This window comes from Rhinichthys klamathensis, unplaced genomic scaffold (assembly GCF_029890125.1).
Source record: "Rhinichthys klamathensis goyatoka isolate OS25496 unplaced genomic scaffold, OSU_Roscu_1.1 h1tg000006l_1, whole genome shotgun sequence".
Lineage (NCBI taxonomy): Eukaryota > Metazoa > Chordata > Actinopteri > Cypriniformes > Leuciscidae > Rhinichthys > Rhinichthys klamathensis.
Window position 1 is genome coordinate 8,311,586 of NW_026606559.1, and position 19,543 is coordinate 8,331,128.

At 39.2% G+C, this 19,543-nt stretch overlaps 2 protein-coding genes across 10 annotated transcripts in view; both read right to left on the minus strand.

Annotated features, from left to right (window-relative positions):
- The window catches only part of macf1b (microtubule actin crosslinking factor 1b), a 74,073-nt gene extending 55,775 nt beyond the window's left edge, over positions 1–18,298 (minus strand). The window contains exons 1-3 of one of the 2 annotated variants that reach the window (XM_056258092.1): positions 18,077–18,298; positions 17,942–17,973; positions 8,790–8,901 (exon numbers count right to left, since the gene is read on the minus strand). In XM_056258092.1, coding sequence (XP_056114067.1) covers positions 8,790–8,901; positions 17,942–17,973; positions 18,077–18,181 — 249 coding nt within the window. In that variant the 5' untranslated portion in view covers positions 18,182–18,298. Of the gene's footprint in view, positions 1–8,789; positions 8,902–17,941; positions 17,974–18,076 lie in introns of those variants that run through there. The other variant, XM_056258081.1, reaches the window with a different exon arrangement.
- An 88-nt stretch (positions 18,299–18,386) lies between these two features.
- plecb (plectin b) overlaps positions 18,387–19,543 on the minus strand; it is a 176,897-nt gene continuing 175,740 nt past the window's right edge. For all 8 annotated transcript variants that reach the window (XM_056258050.1, XM_056258071.1, XM_056258041.1 and 5 more), the window contains 3 exons: positions 19,287–19,388; positions 18,916–19,137; positions 18,387–18,881 (listed from right to left, as the gene is read on the minus strand). The gene's annotated coding sequence lies outside the window, so the exon portion shown is untranslated. The remainder of the gene's footprint in view (positions 18,882–18,915; positions 19,138–19,286; positions 19,389–19,543) is intronic.

Consider the following 19,543-nt stretch of genomic DNA (forward strand, 5'->3'; position numbering starts at 1 on the left):
ATCTCCACTTTCTGCTCCATTGCTGCTTGAGAAAAGAAGCTCCTATCACCACTATGTCTAGGTGTCAAATCTCAAATAATCCTTCTGATTGGTTCCCATGGGGGAAGAGAGGGAGAGTGAGGACAGGTGTGTATAGCAGGTGCAATGAGGACAGGGGAGGGGAAAGGACTCAGGTGTATAACAAACACACAGTTCTCTCATTCTTTTGCCACACAAAAAGACTACCCAACACCTGCGCTGTAACTTGGCCTTATCCTTCATCTCACACAGAAAAAGACTCAATTGCTCAATAGAACAGGAAACTAACATATGGGAGAGAAAATTGAAGTCCTTGTGAGACCACTGTCAATTTACATACTGTGCCCTCGAAACATATTTGGACACTTAAACCACACTTCAAAATGCATGATGTCATTGCAATAGATACAAAAGGCCAAATCGAGTAGCATTTTTATCAAATACAATATAACAAGCCTAGCTTTCTTGCAATTTTTTTTAGACACACACACATGCATGTTTTGTGGGGACTTTCCATAGACATATTGATTTTTATACTGTCCAAACTGTATATTATATCCCCGTACACTGACCTTACCCCTAAACCTACCCATCACAGAAAACTTTCGGCATTTTTACATTTTCAAAAAAACGTTAGTTAGAGATTTATAAGTTGTTTTCCACATGGGAACCAAAAATGTCCCCACAAGAAAAGGATTTTGGATGTTGCCATCTTCGAGGGGACATTTTTCCCCATAATGTAGGATTTACCAGGCCTGGACCAGTAAAATGTCCTCTCTAATTGGTTGTCATAATATTTCACTATATAGGTGAGGACATTTGGCCCTCACAATTATAGACAAACCTACACACACACACACAAACACAAACTTACAATGTGTTTCTACACTATGGGTAATGCTAGACAGTGAAAGAATAGCTAATCTAGCAATTATAGCTAGGTATTATAGCACCGAGCAGAGTTCCTCCTGTAGGGCCCGTTTACACCTGGTATTAAGATGCGCTTTGGTCGATTGGATCACATGGTAGACGACTGAGACACATACCCGTTTACACCTGGTGTTTTAATCTGTCTCTTTTGTCCACTTTCAAACACTTCTGTCCTAATTTCTTCGAGGGGAGGGTCTATGGCCGGGTAAATGTATGGGCTTTTCAGATCTTTCGATCTAAAGGACAAAATAAGCTCACGCAATTTACATATGAACACGACCAAAGAAAACAGAAAACATGCTTTCGTTTCTGCTTTGACAGCAGCAAGATCACGCCGAACGCTGTGAGTGAGTATTAGAAATCAGGAATGGTGAGAAAACGTTGTGCTTGGCAAATTTTTCATCTTCAAACCAAACTTGGGTCTTCAGTCGACAAAGTTTAATTCCCTGGCTAGCGCTCTTCCCATAATGTCTACGTTTTAGGTCAATAGGCGCAGAGTAGATGGATTTTTGCGGCTGTTCGAAAACAATCCAATCAAATGCGTTTTCGACTGCCTCTGAAAGTGGTCGAAACGGGACAAGCTCAAAACATTGTAGACCAATGTAGACCCCATTTACACCTGTATTTAGCGTCCTCCACTTAAGATCCTATCGACCGAAACACTCTCAATACCAGGTGAAAACAGGGCCTAGGTGTAAATGGGTTATTGTCTTGCTCCATTTCCTGACTCCAGGCAGTGTAAATGATCACAGAATACAGTGTAAGAATGTGGGTCTTTGAGAATGCTTGACCTTGAGCATAAAGAGCTGGGGCGACGGTACGGTGTGGGTCATCAGAGTGGACCCCACCCACGTAGCAGGAGAACCACTCCCACCAGACTGAAGCGGGAGGCAGTGTCCACAGAACAGGGAAGTGGAATGGGGAAGAGTGGGAAATATAGATGAAAGCTCACAGAAGAGCGGCAGAGTGCACACATCCACTTTATGATGATGAATGAGTCCCTCTAATTCAGAGGGGACCTGCAGAAGAGGGGATGACACGGCCACTACACTAACCACAGCACTTAAATTATTAACCCCAGCCCATCCCCCTATTGAGACAGACAGGAAAATAAAGCAGACAAAAGGAGGAGACGAGGAAAAAAGAGGAGCAACAATGCCTGTCACCCTGACTGTCCTGGGAAAGGGAATTCAGTGGTGTGATCCCATGAGGTCAAGATGTTTAACCTGACCAGGCTCTTAAACAGAGACAGGGCATCAATGTCTGTCCTGAGTTATGGTCCTTAAACAGACCATTCTGAAATCCTTTTTGTGATGTATGTGTATTCACATGGCAAGAATTTTAACTCTAGATCCGATTTGGGTAGCAAATTGTTGGGTAGCAATGTGCAATCCTGCCCTGAAATCTTTTTCATCAATACAATACTTATCTTATATTCTATGCGTAACATTAGACATGCATGACATCACAATATGTATTATTATAATAATGTACAAAAGATTTACAAATAATTGCTGTTCTTTTGAACTTTCCATTCATCGTCAAAGAATCCTGGAAAATCATGGTTTGCACAAAAATGTCAACATCTCAACATTGCTAATAATGAGAAATATTTCTTGAGCAGCAAATCAGCATATTAGAATGATTTCTGAAGGATCATGTAACACGGAAGTACTCCAGTAATGATGCTGAAAATTCAAATGAACTATGTTATGAAATAAAGTAAGAATAAAGTAATAAAGTATAAGAATAAAGTAAGCATGAAGGTTCACCCCAACCCCGCCTCCAACCTACCCATAACTGGGGCATATCGTACGAAAACATGCAAATGCGATTGTACAAATTCATACGAATTAGCCACCATTTCGCCAAACCTTTAAATAGTTACAAATTGCCATGAGATTGTGTTGATACATCCATCCATAAATGTAGCTATTATTGATCTATGTGAACAGATAATTCCAATGTGGTAATTCTGAGAAAGAACCAAAGAGAGAGAGTGACGTAAGCGTCGTGTCAACGCATGGCACTGCTGCCATTATATACCCAATCTGACAGAGACACCTGATCCAGGCTCCCTGATCACTCAAAGGGAAAATCGAATTGTCCTCTCATTGACCATATCGTTTACCCAGTGTGTGAATCATATGATAACGTTGGTCAAGGAGTTGACTGTATTTCAGTTATTCACTCCTATGGCAATGTCAGTCTTACAATCTACAAACGAATGTATTCTGCATTTCACATGCTATGATGTATATAGCCTATTGTGCACAACGGACTGTAAAGACTATATAAAATATCTGATATGAGGAATAATTCACTTCAGATCTATTGTCTGCCTGGCAGACTGCTGCACATGTGAAATGAATGAGGCTTGTATGTTCAGAGAGTAGCAGATGAATCAGCGTAATGCCAAATGGGTTGCAGATGTGCCCAAATTTGATCACAGGTCCCCTGTGTGTAAATACCCAGAGAGCCTTAAAGTGGATTAATCCAACAGACACGTTCTCCTCCCCCACCGTTCCTGCTTTCAAATCAAATAACACACAATGGCTCCTCCAGTATATAATTAGCACCTCAGCGGACATATCACACCCTGTTTTTGAGGCCATCGGTGAGCCTGATGATCAATGGAAAAAAACTACTCGTTTGGGCAGCAAAATCAAAGTGTCATTCCACAAACACAGTGATGTGTCACCAGAACGTTCACTTCCAAAAACAGACTGATGATGGCCGGATCAATGTGAAGAGCTTCCTTGCTGGGATATTGAAAATTAAACCATCACAGGGGATTAAAAACAAGGGGTGACAAAAGAAGGTGACAGAAAGAATGTTTGACATAAGTAAGACATTAGTAAGACTAAACTAATGCTACCCTTTTGAAAAGGTAGTAAGCCTCAAGCTACAAACAGAGTTGCTACTGTCACGAAACAGTTGTAGTATAAAATGCATGAAGACAAGAAAATCACAGGAATAGTCTTTAATTCCAACTCACTTACAGGAATACCCATGGAAACTGAATCACAACCATATTACCATAGACAACAACGGACAAAGGAATAGACAGGAACTCAGGATAACAATAGACAGGAACTAATGAGATAATTAGCAAGACAACAGGTGAATGGAACGACTAATCAAACAAACTGCAAACTAGGTCAAACAGACAATTAAGGAAGGCAGAAGCAAAACACAAAGAAAAGTAGCCAAAACAGAACACAACTGTAACTAACAGTAGCACCCCCTCCCGGAAGGCAATCCTCACACCGTAAAGAGTCCATCTAAGAAGGGAGGGCGGGGGCTCTGGAGGAGGAACCAGAGCTGGCAGAGGATAAGGAGCCAGGGACGATGACAGGGGACAAGACCAGGGTGGTGAAGATGATGGGAGGAGCCAGGGTGGAGACAGGAGCAGAAGGAGTCCGGTGGAAATCCAGAGTCCAGCCAGGGTGATGCCCCACAGCGGAGTCGAGGGAGGGAGGAGCCATGGTGTAGAACTCCTTGTCAAGGCCATTGGGACTACGGATGGAGACAGAGCCGATGCGATGAAGAAGGAGCCCAGAGCGCAGACAGAGAGCCGATGGATAGGCACGAGACCTGCAGGATTCGGAGGCCACGACAGAACCGTAGCGACAACCCCCTGAGGTAGAACCAGGGTACCAGAGGGCTAAGGTGGAGCCAGAGGGAGGGCGGAGCCAGATGGAGCCATAGGGGTGAATGGAGCTCAGTGGATGGCTCACAAGTCCGTGGCATAAGCGAGGCAACGTCCAAACAAGGTGGAGCCGGAGGGTCGAGGGAGCAAGCAAGGTGAAGCCATAAGGCTGATGGTCCAGGTGGAGCCGAGGTAGGGAGGAGCCAAGGCGGAGGAGTCTAGACGGTGGGCCGAGGGAACAGAGCTCATTATGACAACATTGTCGTCTGTACGCAAAAAACGTACAAAAAGTAAAATTGTAAAACTACTTCAAACACCAAACGTAAAGTTTCTAGGTTGCACGTCACACGTAGGCTCACTATTGGCCGACGCTGGTCATGTGTGTGATGCGTGTGATGTACAACCTTGAAGCTTTGCGTAGTTTCACTACGTGAAATCTCGAGGCCCACAGAGAAGGAAATTAATAGTTGAATAAAGTCGTTATTTTTGTTTGTTTTTGCGCACAAAAAGTATTCTCGTCGCTTGATAAACTTAAGATTGAGCCCCTGTAGTCACTCAGACTATTTTAACGATGTCTTTCATAACTTTTGGGCCGGCCAGTTTCAATCCCTTAAGAAGCCTATGGAGGAGTGATCCAGCTCTCAGATTTAATCAAAAATATCTTAATTTGTGTTCCGAAGATGAACGAAAGTCTTACGGGGTTGGAACAATATGAGGGAGAGTAATTACTGACAGAATTTTCATTTTAGGGTGAACTAACCCTTTAACTACATTAGTTAATTAAATAAGTTAAAAAATATATTGTTCATTGTTTGATAATGTTAATTAATGTATTTACTAGCGTTAACTAATGGGACCTTATTATAAAGTGTTACAAATTTTCTTTCAACAGTGAATGAATGTTAACATCATTTGTGAACTTGTCCAAAGTAGTTTATGTAGTCAGTTTACAACAATAGTCTATTTACTTAAACATGAATTGCAAATTTCAAATCAACCTGCATTTTAAAAATTCTTTATGCAAGTAAAAGAGTGCTCTGCCTTCAGAAGTTCTAGATGAGCCAGTGTGTTTCTCAGAGGAGGAGGGGAACTGATGTTAGCGCTGTCATTAAGGGCACAGCCGAGAAAAAGGAGACCACGCTGTGCCGTAACCCTTCACCCTGCTCCATCACGGCTCTGTTTGCAGGTTATGTGTGTGAGGCTCATTTGAGATGCAGAGTTAGCCACAGGCTCAGGATAAAGAGAGACACAGACACACAAAGACTTTAGCGTTAGCAGGAAGCAATGAATGAGGCCCTGGGCAAGAATCAAACCAAAGGGGATGTATTTTTTGTAGTGATGCACTTTCTTTTCTTTTTTTTACGGAAACACCAAACAAAAATTTTCAATTTAGCTGAAAACTAAAAGCAAAAATAAAGTTTTTGTAATTTAATTTAAGTGACTGGGTACCTGAACTCGCTATGCTCTTCAGCCTGTCGTGTACTCAGTTGATAAACTAAAACTTTCATTGTAAAGTTCTTCGGCAAACAAGCTGCCTATTCCATATTGCATATTGCTATTCTAGCATCATTTTTTATCACTCGTCCACAAAGCTGCATTTTACCTGATGTAGCTTAATATGTAGTCAAATGCGTCATTGGAGAAGCACGAATTAAACAAACTGTGTCAATCAATGATTTTGGCCCTTTATAAATATAAATATTTGGTTGCTGAAATTTTGGTGCATCACTATTTTACAGTATTTATTTTTTATTTATTTGCTTGCATTACCCTGATTAATAATTGTGAAATTGCAGTGTAATTATGTGTTGTTTTAGAAATGTAACAAAGAAAAAAGATTCAGTAACACTTTATTTTGAGTCTTCTTCAGACATCCTACTAACTATAAGTAACTTTGCAATTACGTTAACTTAGTATAATAACCTGATGCCGAACTTAACAGTCTACTAATACTCTAATGAGAGTTACTTGAGAATGTCTAAAGTGGACTATCAAAATAAAGTGTAACCAATGATTCTTCACATTTCTAGATCTCAGAATTGTGTTAAGACAAGTGTCATTATTACTATTATTCATACTCGTACCGACAGCTAAAACTTAAGGTAACTCCTTAGGCAGCATTTGTAATCCAGACATGGATGATTCCTTAAATTATTAAGGAGCGATGAGCTGTTACTTTAATAAGTGATCAGACGCACCATTTTCACCTGCAAAGTAAAACAGGGAAAAATCCCATAACTTACACTTACGGGGGAACCTGAGCCATATCTAAATCAAAGCAACTGCATAACATCATGCTAAACCCCAAGCAGAACACCTTAGCAACTGCATAGCAACACCCTGGCAACCAGCATCATGGCAGCAAGGTTTGAAGGGGCAAGAAGAGAATAGTTTAAAAATCTAGATGCTCGTGTTCCTCTGTAGACATTAAGTATAAAAATAGACCACGGGAATGGCAATGGACGGCTCAATTACTGTTAATGTAAGTGAGACAGTGAAGAGATAAAACAGAGAGACGAGTGTTACAACTTTTCTATTGTGGAAAGATAAGAGAACTCCCACTGTAAGATCCTGTGTTTTTCTCCGGTTCGTCACTGTCTCATCTGAGTCTAATGTGCTTTCAGAGTGCTCTCTCATGTGTGCACGGGGCCCCAACACAAACCTGCGCCCCACTCTCCTCAACCAGCCTTAACACAAAAGAGCTCTCCTCTGAGGAGCTGCACCTCTCTCTCTCTCGCTCTCTCTCGCTCTGTCTCTCTCTCTCTCGCTCTGTCTCTCTCTCCTCGCCCGCAGGGATCTGGGATTTATGGCTATAGCTCAAGCATATTCTTTGAGCATATTTGATAGGGATTCTTACCCGGGCACCATGGGGACAGTGTGTTACAAGCATCAGATTACCGCCTTTGATCAGCTTTTTTCTCATCACAGAGATTTTCTCATCAAAAAAAGGGCCCCTGCCCACTCAATTACCACTGAACAAAGAGGTCTGCCATATTCCGGATGTCCTCAGGAACAACGTTCATTTTTTTTTTTTTTTTGCAGGTGGTCATGTTACAGTATATGGAAGCTTGTTCCTGGAATAATAATGTTTTGGTAACGCTTCCTTTTACAGTACAGTACTTACGTGTACTTACAGTGTACTTACCTAGAACGTATTGGATAATATAAGGTGAGTACATGGGTTAGGGGTAGGTTCAGGGTTAGTACCTAGTTTTTACCCAGTAATTGTAATTACTATAATAAGTACATAGTATGTACATGGGTAACAGGACTGTTAAAGGAAGCGTTACCTATTTTTTAAAAAGTTAATTGCGACTTTTTATCTCACAATTCTGACTTTTTGTGAGTTTATATCTTGCAATTTGGATTTTCTTTCTTGCAATTGTGAGGTTATAACACGCAATTCTGACTCTTTTCTTTGAATTGTGAGATATAAACTAGCAATTGCGACAAAAAAGTCGAGAAATTAGGGGAACAATTTTTTATTCAGTGGCAAAAAACAAACTTTCGTATGTGATAAGAAAATTTCATACATAAAAAAAGGTTAAAATAAAATCATTGGTTCTTATATATCCACATTCTTTTTTTATATATATATGTTTAGTGTTAGTTACAAGGATTTGTAGTTTTAAATCTAAAAACATAGGTCGCATGGCATAAATGTCTCTCCACTTTACTCAACTTTACTGTCCAACCCCATACAGTATGATGTCATGAGAAATGAGATGCTATACTTCACAAGACAAAAGGGTGAAAACCCTGGGTGGAGACGATTAAAACTGGTCTCAATAGTTGCACAAAAGAAACTTGAGATTATTCAATATTCTGTAGAATAACGAGGAACAGAAGGGAATGAAATAATGCTCATGAAACGTGGGTAAATGGTGGAAATAAACAGACATTATTAGAATTTCATGAGGGAAAAAAAAGTCCGAAATGTTATTTTTGGTTTTGCACTTAAAATACAAGTGAACGAGTAACAGTGATCATGTGACTCAAGCACAAGATTTTATATTTGAACATACTCAAATGTCGCTGGAGATTTTGATCATCAGGTTTATTATCAGGAATGCAACTCGTTCACTTGAATGTTTCATGTTTTCTATTAAATTAGAAAATATTTCAAAATAGAAGCAATTTCAGAAGTGTTCTCAGATGTTCTTGACCCCAGTGTATGTGAGAAACTCACAGCAGGATCCAATGGAGGCAGTCTCATCTCCATGGCCTTGAGCCAGTGTCGCAAGGCCCTGATCTGCCCTCTGAACTCACTCTGCCACAGACTCCACTCCTCTGAACCCATCCTATGAGAGAAAATACGAGAACACATTTACACTTCACTTATACAGTGGAAAGTTGGTCGATGTTTTGAGTGAGCAGAGTTTAAATATAAGCTATGCGTTCCACATGTTTTGGTCACTACATCATTCTTAGACTTCCATTTGTGGTACTTCAGAGTATCCATTATTCTTAAATGTAAATATTAACCATACAGGAGTGGATGAGTCCGTGTGTTTGACTGGTAGTGTACAGTGTTTTTTTTTATTTGGAAATTTTTCTGTCTATTGTTGTCTGTTTTTTTGATTATCTACGAACTAGTGTCTGTACTTTATCAGTTCCTCTTATTACTCAGCACAAAATAAAACAACATTTTGACAAGAGGCTTGTTACTGTGTCATAATTAGAATAGAGTACAATAGAATATATAATTAAAGGTACACTATGTAACAGTTTTTTTGTTCAAAATTAACCACATTTAAAGGGGACCTATTGTGCCTATTATTCTAAGATGTAATATATGTCTCAGGTGTCCCCAGAATGTGTCTGTGAAGTTTCAGCTCAAAATAGCCCACAGATAATTTATTATACCATGTTGTAAATCCCCATTTTTGAGTGGAAGGGAAAACATGGCTTGTTGTCAAGAGTCACTCAAAACTGGTATACGCCCACGGGATGGGCACCGGGAATGCCCTTCCTGTTTGGGTATGTAGCATTTATTGGATGATATCGGAAACCCCTGTGCAGCTGCAATGGGGGTATCTTTGCAGGAAAGAGTGCAGAGAGCCAGACATTCAACTGGTAGCAGCAAAGAAGTTACTCCCAATAGTTCCTGACATGTCTCAGAATAAACGGGAGAGGGCCACGGTAGTCCAAGAGCCCAAGGACGATGCACAGTTACAAATTTTGGCCGCATTACATGACTGAGCTGGTAAGCTTGAAACAAGTAGTTCTCCAGTTAGCACACAACCATCTGCACTCCCTGCTGCACCCTCCCATAGAGATGAGTTTACATCATATCAGCGAGAGAGGGATGATTCTATAGATGTCATATCACTGCTTGCAAATAATTCCCTTTATGGCAGTGAATGCTGAGACGATGAGGAAGATGAATCCAGGTTTCAGAAGGTAGCCCGCATTCTGACATTCTTTCTCACATTTTAAATGTGGCTCGTTCATCAAAATGAACAAATCTTTTTTCGAGTCATTTGATTCATTTAACGACCGAAATGACCGGAAAAAGATTTGTTCATTTTGATGAACGAGTTCGAACAGGAGAGTTACACAGAACAGAGAAAGGCGAGCATGTGAGCTTATAAAACTTAAACGTTGTTATTTATTTTTTAAATGAGCGATCGTTTCGCTTGATAAGACCCTTATTCATCGTCTGGTGTCATTTAAAACCATTTGAACAGTTTGCAGTTTGCACTGAAACTGTCTTTTGGACCTTGAACCGTTTGGTGCCCAGTAAAGTGCATTATATGGAGAAAAATCCTGGAATGTTTTCATCAAAAACCTTAATTTCTTTTCGACTGAAGAAAGAAAGACATGGACATCTTGGATGACATGGGGGTGAGTAAATTATCAGCAAAAGTTTTTTTAAAAGTGAACTAATCCTTTAATACCATAAAGGTCTACATTACAGCCACCTCTCACTTTCACACGTTAGTGGATGGTGTAAGTATTGGCAAACACCTTTTGGTGAATTCCTTGAGGGTGCACACCATTTATGCCCAAGGAGAGTTATGAGATCACCTGCTTGGGACCTTACTATTGTTTTACACTCATTAACCAAAACACCTTTTGAACAAGTCGATCTCAAGTTCTTGACATGTAAGACATCTTCCTCATGGCGATATATTCAGCCAAGAGTTAGTGAATTGCACTCTTTATCAGTCAGTGAAGAGTGCTTGAGGTGGGAGGCGGAAAAAACAGGGCTTTTCACTGGCCAAACTCGTCATTCCTTTACAAGTTACAGGGTTGGATGATTCTTCTCTATGTCCTATTAGAGCATTGCACACATACATTGAGCTCACTCGTCCGTGTGCAGGCAAACGTGCAGGCAAGCCTGTGTTTAAGCAACAATTATCTCATTGGGTAGTGGATACAATGTCACAAGCTTATTCCAACCAGAATTGATTGATTGATTGATTGATTGATCTTTATTAATCCCGATAGGGAAACTGGTTAATCATAGGTAGGTGAATCTACCTATCCCTGGTGATCTGGTTGCTCACTCTACCAGGAGCATGGCTTCTTCTCATGGTAGCACTCTCAGACATCTATGCTGCAGCCTCTTGGAGTACTCCAAGATTTTATAGGATTAATGTAACAAATACGAATTCTTTGGGGTCCGCCCAAAGATACTAGTCCCTCGTGACCCTGCTGGTATAAGTCATCCAGGATAAGACCGTGGTGATGGTCTAAGTAAGGTCAAAATAGATCGTAAGTTATGTCTATAACTATGGATTTATGAGACTAAACGATGACCGTCACCATCCCTTGTCACTCAGGATGAGCGTTCCAGGCAAGAGGAAGTGGTTGGTTCATCCAGATGTTATATAGCCAACCCCTAAGTCAGTCACTTGACATTGTTGATATTAGGTCTCGAGGATAGGCGGAAGAATGGCGTCCTTCAGGATAAGACCATGGTGACGGTCATTGTTCGGTCTCATAGATCCATAGTTTATTTGCATGCATTTTAAAGCCATATTATTAATAATTATAATAATTCGTTACATTTATATTGCGCTTTTCTGGGTACTCAAAGCGCTTTACATTGAAGGGGGGAATCTCCTCAACCACCACCAATGTGCAGCATCACCTGGATGATGCGACGGCAGCCATATTGCGCCAGAACGCCCACCACACACCAGCTTACCAGGGAAGAGGAGACAGTGATGAAGCCAATCAATATATGGGGATGATTAGGAGGCCATGATGGACAGAGGCCAAGGGGCAAATTTGGCCAGGATATCAGTTTAAACTTTTGATATATGGTTTTCTGAGCACACACACCTGAAGCCCGTAAACAGAAAGCTGGCTGTCAGACAGCGTGTCCCGTGAGCATTAAACAAATTTCTCTTTCATGTCTTATTGCACTTAAACTGTCAAATACACACAAGGTTATGTCAAAAACACACAAAGTACACAAACACAGTCTGTTGTGTCTGTGAACCTTAATAGCAAGTAAAGAAATCGCATGTGTATATTAGATCTGTGTATTAAAGCGACAGCAGTTTACAGCAGTACGTACTGCTATATGCCGGCGGCGGCAATATGAATCAAACAACAATAGGAAAACAAAATCACTCACTGCTCTTGATTGAATAACTTTAATAAGAATACATTTCTTACTTGAATGCTGCTGTTAAATGCTCTGGCGAGGAGATAAACATGGCGGACTGTGGACAGCTCACTCAGGGGAGGAGCCAAGCTAATAGGGCAGATTCCATGCTAGTCATGGGCGGGGCCTATTAAAATGTGATGTCACATTGGAGCACATTCCTGAACGGGTTATTTTGAGACACTAGGTATGTTGGTGGCTAGCTAGGGTGGTTGTGTACACACACAGCAGACACATAAATATGTTCAAAAACAATATAAAAGTGAATTTTGCATTATAGGTCCCCTTTAAATAATGAGTCAATACATCATCAATCCTTCTTTCCAAACGTGTTTTTTTTTCTAGACCTGTTGGGATGGTTTTTGCAGGAAATTGTGCACATACATCACTCGCCTGTGTCACGTCATTTCCGTAAATAGAGAAAAGTTGCTCATGTGTCATAACAAATCGGGTCTCTATCAACGATCACTTAATATTTGTAAAGTTTCATATATGTATAGCTTACTATATAGTGCAAATTGAACGTAATTTCTTTATGATAAACTGTTCATTAATATTATTAGTAGTAATAATATACTATTAAGTGGATAATTGAACATCATTACATTCTTTTTATAACTGAAATATTTGGACATTAAACACTTAACACGTAATTACATTAAAGCTGCAGTCCGTAGTTTTTCCTCTTTGTCGCCATCTCTGTTCGAAATCTGCAATTGCAGTTATTCGCAGAATTATCAACTTTATGTGGGTTGTGCCTCGACACGGCACAGCGCGGATGAACACAATGTTTGAGGAGAGTGTGTGTCTGTCAGTCGCCGCCGGTGTGGATACTGGCATTCACAATCACAGATTATACTTTTTGGAAGCATGACCAACATAATAATTTTCACTGGAAACAAGTAAGTAACATCCACTTTTGTTCTGACCAACTAAGGGGAAAAAAATCATTGCAGTAAATCGCGCTGATTAAATCTAACGATCGCATATCATATTACGTCAAACCGTGCAAATTATACTTTGTTCTCAAATTGTTAATGTTCAACATCAGCATTGCGTGACTACATTTAATGCCCTTCAGATATTTATCCTTGTTTTCGCATGGGCCGGTTGCAGTCTCTTTTTTCTGTAGCCACTCCGAAGTCAGAAGTCTTTTGCATTTTACAGCGGGTGAATCTCTAGTTGTCGCTGGTGATTGTCGTTTGAACCTTTCTGGATCCGCCATCAAATTAATAAGTTTAGTTATATCAAGTGCTGTGAGAAAAGGCTATAAATCTCCACCTCCAACATCCTCACACTCATAGCCTACTAGCCGAGACTCTTCTTTATGTGTACAGATGTGTGTGGACAGATGTGTGTGTACAGATGTGACATAATGACGCAAAGACATGCCCGAATCTCCCGCGGAAATCCACCAGTACCACTGGAGTTAAAAACATTATTACAAGCTTACCGTTTTGAATCGAGCTACGGCAAGCAGAGAGTTTTGAACACTGACTGGTTATGTAGTTGCTCAAAATATTTTTGGGATAATTTTTAAACCAAAAAAGTTACGGACTGGAGCTTTAAAAATGATTTTAAATACATGTCCTGCATGGACAAAAAAAAAAAAAAAGAAAGAAAGAAAAAAGGCCAAGCCCAAAATGGCTAAACACTAAGCTTTTAATTGTCTTGCCCAGAAATTGGTCAGTAAATTAGCAGTATTTAAGCAAATGCACTACTTAAATAGCCATTGCTGTCTCAGAAAAAACATTAAATGCAGAATAAAGTTTTTGTCAGAACATGGGAAGTTGTGTGTGGAATGATGAAACAAGAAACATGGTGATGCTCCAGAGCGTCGTCTTCGAATATCTGCTGAGAAATATAATAATGTGCATCTCTACCACAGTGAAGCATGAAGAGACTGTCATTGTGTGAGGAGCTTTTTAGCTGCCGATATTGGTGAGCTACTTCACTGTGAAAAGTCATTTAATGCTTTGGAGTACAGGAGAATATTACAGAATGGCTTGTTTGCCACAAATGACACGTTATTACCTAAAGAGGATTGATCGGATGTTATTTTTCAATAAGACAATGCTACTGCACAAATTGCAAAGACATCCAAAAAGTGGCTTAAGAACAAGTCCATCAGGCTCATGTTTTGGCCTGGTCAGAGTCATGATTTGAACCCTATAGTGAATATTTGGACGAACTGGGAGACATTTTCAACTACTCATGAACTGTTTGAAGCCATCAACATTGAGTGAAACAACACTGACACTTCTTCATGTAAAAACCTGTCTGCAAATTTACCCACACGGCTTAAACATTTTAAGAAAACAAAGGGGAAGGCTATTCTGGGCGAAGTTACTTTATCTACAGCATTTGTGCAGTTCTTGCTAATTTCCTGACCCGTAATTTGTGAAAAGACCATTAAAAGACCACTAAATATGTTGCCATTTTTGGCCAAGCCCATTTTTAAATTTTTGTCCAGGAGTGTAGGGTAAGTGCAAATGTGTGTATAAACTAAGCTATCAGGCTAATCGAGTATCTGTATTCTATGCTAATACATAAGCTAACTCATTATGGCCTTTGCAGATGGCCTTTGTATTTGTTCGCTTGTTGTTTGTTTGCTATTTGTTTGTTATTTGTATTACATTGTGAAGCGACCTTGGGTTCTTGAAAGGCGCTATAGAAAATAAACATATTATTATTATTATTATTATTATAGCATAGTTCAAACAGCATTTATCATAACATGATTTTTTAGAAATTGTAATCAGGCACTTAAGAGAGTCCCAAAAGTAATCTGAGCCAATGGGATTGCTTGGGGTCTTAAGAGACCCGGGGCACGTTCAAGATCACAACGGTGCGCAACGTTTTGCTACGGTTTCCGGGTTGAACGTCATGTTTCTTGGAAACGGCGTGCACCGGTGTGCAACGGGGTTTGAGATGCGTTTTCTCTTGTTTGGTGGGCGTGTCAGAACTGCAGTCCAATCAGCAGCAACATGTATATAAAGCACACGGTATTAAAGAGAACTCGCACAATGGAAGTAATTTACAAATGTGTTCGATACGCAACAACTGAGGATATTAGAAGACATGTTTGTCGTAAGTATTATTGTAAAAATATAGGATATCAACATAATGATGCAGTTGTTTATATTTTTAGCTTCATTGCAAGTGTGTGACATTTGGTATAGAAATAAACAATGCATGTAAAGTGCTTTTCCTAAAAATGAGAAAGAAAATACAGGGTATTAATAAAACATTATGAACAACAAGAATGTGAGGCTATAATAGATGTGTTTTAGTCTTTATTAGGTAAGATGTACGTGCTTCCATTTCAGTTTCCACAAATCCCTTCACTCGATTGGGATGTTCTCTTGTGTTCTGGGCGGCAAGTGCAGTAACTGTAACATCGGGCATATTTTGTAGTACTAAACATATTTATACCGACTTCATCAGGCTCCGAAAATTCTTCACAAAGAACACAAAAAGCCTTCTCAGCTGCCGTAGTTGCAACTCTTGCGTCATCACAACAGTGCGTTCAATGCATCACCGTTTCTGTTTAAAAAACGTTCTGCAACGTTTTGTCGGCGCTGAACGCAGCCCCGATTTCAAGGGAGGACCTGATTTGTCACCACACCGGCTAGCGTGTAGGTGAGGGAGTGGCAGAGGTTAGGTGTTACACCCATAGATATCATATAATAAAGGCTAGATGTCTTCCGGCGGAGTCACTTCCGGCATCACCGTTCGGCCATCTTGTCACAGGCAGGCTCTGATGTAAGGTGAGTGATCAGTATGAACACAAATCCTCTTATCTCGCTGAAATCTTGACGGATTTACAAACGGTTTGGTTTCTTACAAACGTTATTAACATGGCTATAATTCTGAATGCTTGAACATATATGTTATAATTATTCATGTATGCAGTGTCATAACTACATCTCTGACGTTTATAACAAACCAAACTGTTTGAAAATCGGTAGAAAATTGAGCAAGTTATGGTTATTTAAAAGTACATGCACCATTAAAACACAATGTTACGAGTGAGCGAGCTGCCTGTGACAAGATGGCCGCCACGTGCGGATGTCGACCTCCATTGGCCAGCAGCGCGGACGAGACATATAGCCTTTATTATACGATATCTATGGTTACACCAAGCGAGAAAGGTTCACACGAAGCATCTAAATCTCCAACATCTGGGGAATCACATGTTTAAAAAAATGGGTGGAGGAAGTTAAGCCAATAAGCGCAGTTATTTGTTCAGGCGCTCTGTCGGCTTTAAAGGGATAGTTCACCCAAAAATGAAAATACTCTCATTTACAGAATGACATCAGTTGTTCCAAACCTGCATGATTTTCTTTCTTCTGTTGAACACAAAATAAGATATTTTGAAGAATGTTGGTAACCAGACAATTGACGGCAGCAATTGACTTCCATAGTAGAAAAAATAAATAAAAGTCAATGGCTACCGTCAAGTGTCTGGTCACCAACATTCTTCAAAATATCTGAAAATATCATTTTTATTTTTGGGTGAACTATCCCTTTAAATTGTTTAATAAGTGTGTAGTCAATATCAAGACAAGATTTAATATATAAGATACTTATAAATGTGCTCAGAATTCAGAAATTGGGTATAGTCCTGAGAATCCTACATGTTTGTACAAGCCACCGTGGAATAGGCTAAATAGTTGACTAACTGGCCAAATAAGCAATGAAATATATGAATGTTGAGTTACAGATTCCACTCAGTAAAGCAGAGATAAAAGGAAAAGAAAGAATTAAAGAACACATGAATAAAAATTGGCAGGAAATGTTGGACGGGGGGAAAAAAACAGACACCTACAATTTCCCCTACAATATCCAAAATACAAATTGGCAAAGGGAGAATATGCTTTAATAGTAGGAAAGAAGATATAATTATTACTCGACTTTAACATTCTGGTTAAAATCATTCATTAAATCTGACAGGATTATTTATATCCTGTAGTGAAGCAGAGACTATTACGCATGTACTACAAATGTCACAGTTGTGTGTGTCTTGTTGTCAGTCACATGTCTTCATTTGTTCCGTTTTCCCGCCACTCATCTGTTTCCATGGTTACTGTCATTTAGTTCATCTGCATCACCTGTGTTTAGTTAATCATCATCATCTGTTTCACCTGTGTTCTGCAAATCAATGTGCATCTGTTTGTAATTAGTTCCCTTCTGTTCAGTCAGTCTTGGTCCGTTCTACTTTGTTGTGTGTGTGATCCTTCTACCTGTCAGTGCCTGCTATATTATTGTTAGTAAACACTTTGCATTGAAACTTTGGACTCCTCGTCTTCTTTTGCCTGCACCACACCGTGACAACAACATTCTGCTGTATTTACCAAGGAAAAGGGGGCGTTGTTTAAGAAATTGAGCGATATAGGTATAATCAATTTCACTATCAAATCTTGATGCCTTCAAGAATACAGAGAGAAATACGACTAAATCACATATTGCATCCAAGACATTTTATAGTCCCACAGAAGTGTCTTTAACTAAGTACTAACATTTAAATGAATAATTTACTGTGTACATACATGTTTTTACATTGTACTTATATATATATATATATTTTAAACACATAATATAATATAGACATGACCTACAGTCATGCTATACATTTGTGGAATTTATTTGAAAATATATATGGGGTTTATTATTAAAATAAAATATAAAATTGGAAATGAACATTGTGTTTAGTTTACCCATATTGTCTGCCCTTCGGTGCAGCTGATTCCTGAAACAGATGGACACCAAACACACGCTTATTACATGCACATATTTATTATATTTACTTCACGAGTGTTATTCTATACCTCTCTGTTGATCTGAAAACATACCGTAGAGCTGTCATCGTGTGGAGAAAGGCACGGCACGGACACAGTTAATGCAGGGAGAGCAGAGAGGCTGTCGGTAGCATAATGGCAGAAAGGCTGTCCATCCATAAATGTGTCCCCCTCTGGGTTCTGTCTTTCAGCCTACAGATTTAACATAATGCCATCTGAGCCTGTCATTCAACTTCCCTACCACCAGAGGACACAGTATTTTGATACATGATTACTTCTAGATTACTTATTTACCAGTTATTTGCTGCAATGTCATGGTGAATTATGACAATTAATGAAAACACAAACTCTACAAGACGGGAACTGATCTTTCCAAATATATATTTATTTACACTTAAGTATTGTGTTATTTTTAAAAACTCATTTTATTATTACCAGTATCTCTTAAGGAAATAGTTCATCCACCAGTTAGTATTTCATACATCTTTTACTCATATATAATCTTCCATATATTGGTAATAATTCAAAATTCTATTCTTCATCTTTTCAGAACACTTTATAGCAAGTTAGTGAAACATGCAAACATATTTTACATATACAACATCAAAAAAGGAAAGAAAGAAAGAAAGAAAAAAAGTCAAGTACTTTCAAAAGTCACAACAGTATAATAATATAAAAACAAGCAAAGAAATACATGGGAGGCAACAAGTGACTAAAACAATGTTTGTCACAGGAAATGTAAAAAACGAAAACAAATGAGCCTAAATACATTCAGTCAATCATGCAATCTGTATTTATCTGTATTATGTAAATGTGTAATCTTCTGGAGAAGTGCAACACAAGAGTATGTGTAGTGTATCTAATGCATTAAGTCAAGTGTTTTATTTAAAAACATATTTTGGGGCTAGAAACAATGTAGGCAGTAGAACTTAAGAGATTCTACATAAAAAGTCCACATTAATGGATCCAACTCTTTTGTTGTTTTGAACTATTTTGTGTAAACTCCAAAGTCCAGCTCCCAGTGATATCCAAGGCAAACTTCAAGGTAGCCCTAGCCTCTAGTGTCTTCATGCAAATGGCGGATGCAATGGAAGAAGGAAACCCTCAGTAAGGATCTAAAAACATTAAAAATATACTATGAAGCAACAAAATGACAAAAAAACGCAACAAAATAGGTGAATGAAGGGAAACTAAAATATACTTGGTACAATGCAAAAACAAACCCTCATAAAGAGGTAGTGAATGTGAACGTATAATAAACTACCTGGATGTCTAAGGATGTGGGCTGCTGATGAGCATCATTTATCTTGTGATCCAAGACCAAATGTGTGGCATCATCAAGTCCATATCTAGTAACTGATGATCTCTGTGGGGGGGAAAACATGACAAAACACAAACTATAAATGCACAAGCACAACTATTGTATGGCTGAATGCTGTCAATAAATCCTTAGGAAAAGCAAACATAAGCAGCTGCTCAAGATAGCAGAAACATCATCTATCTGTTTAAAAAAGCACTGTG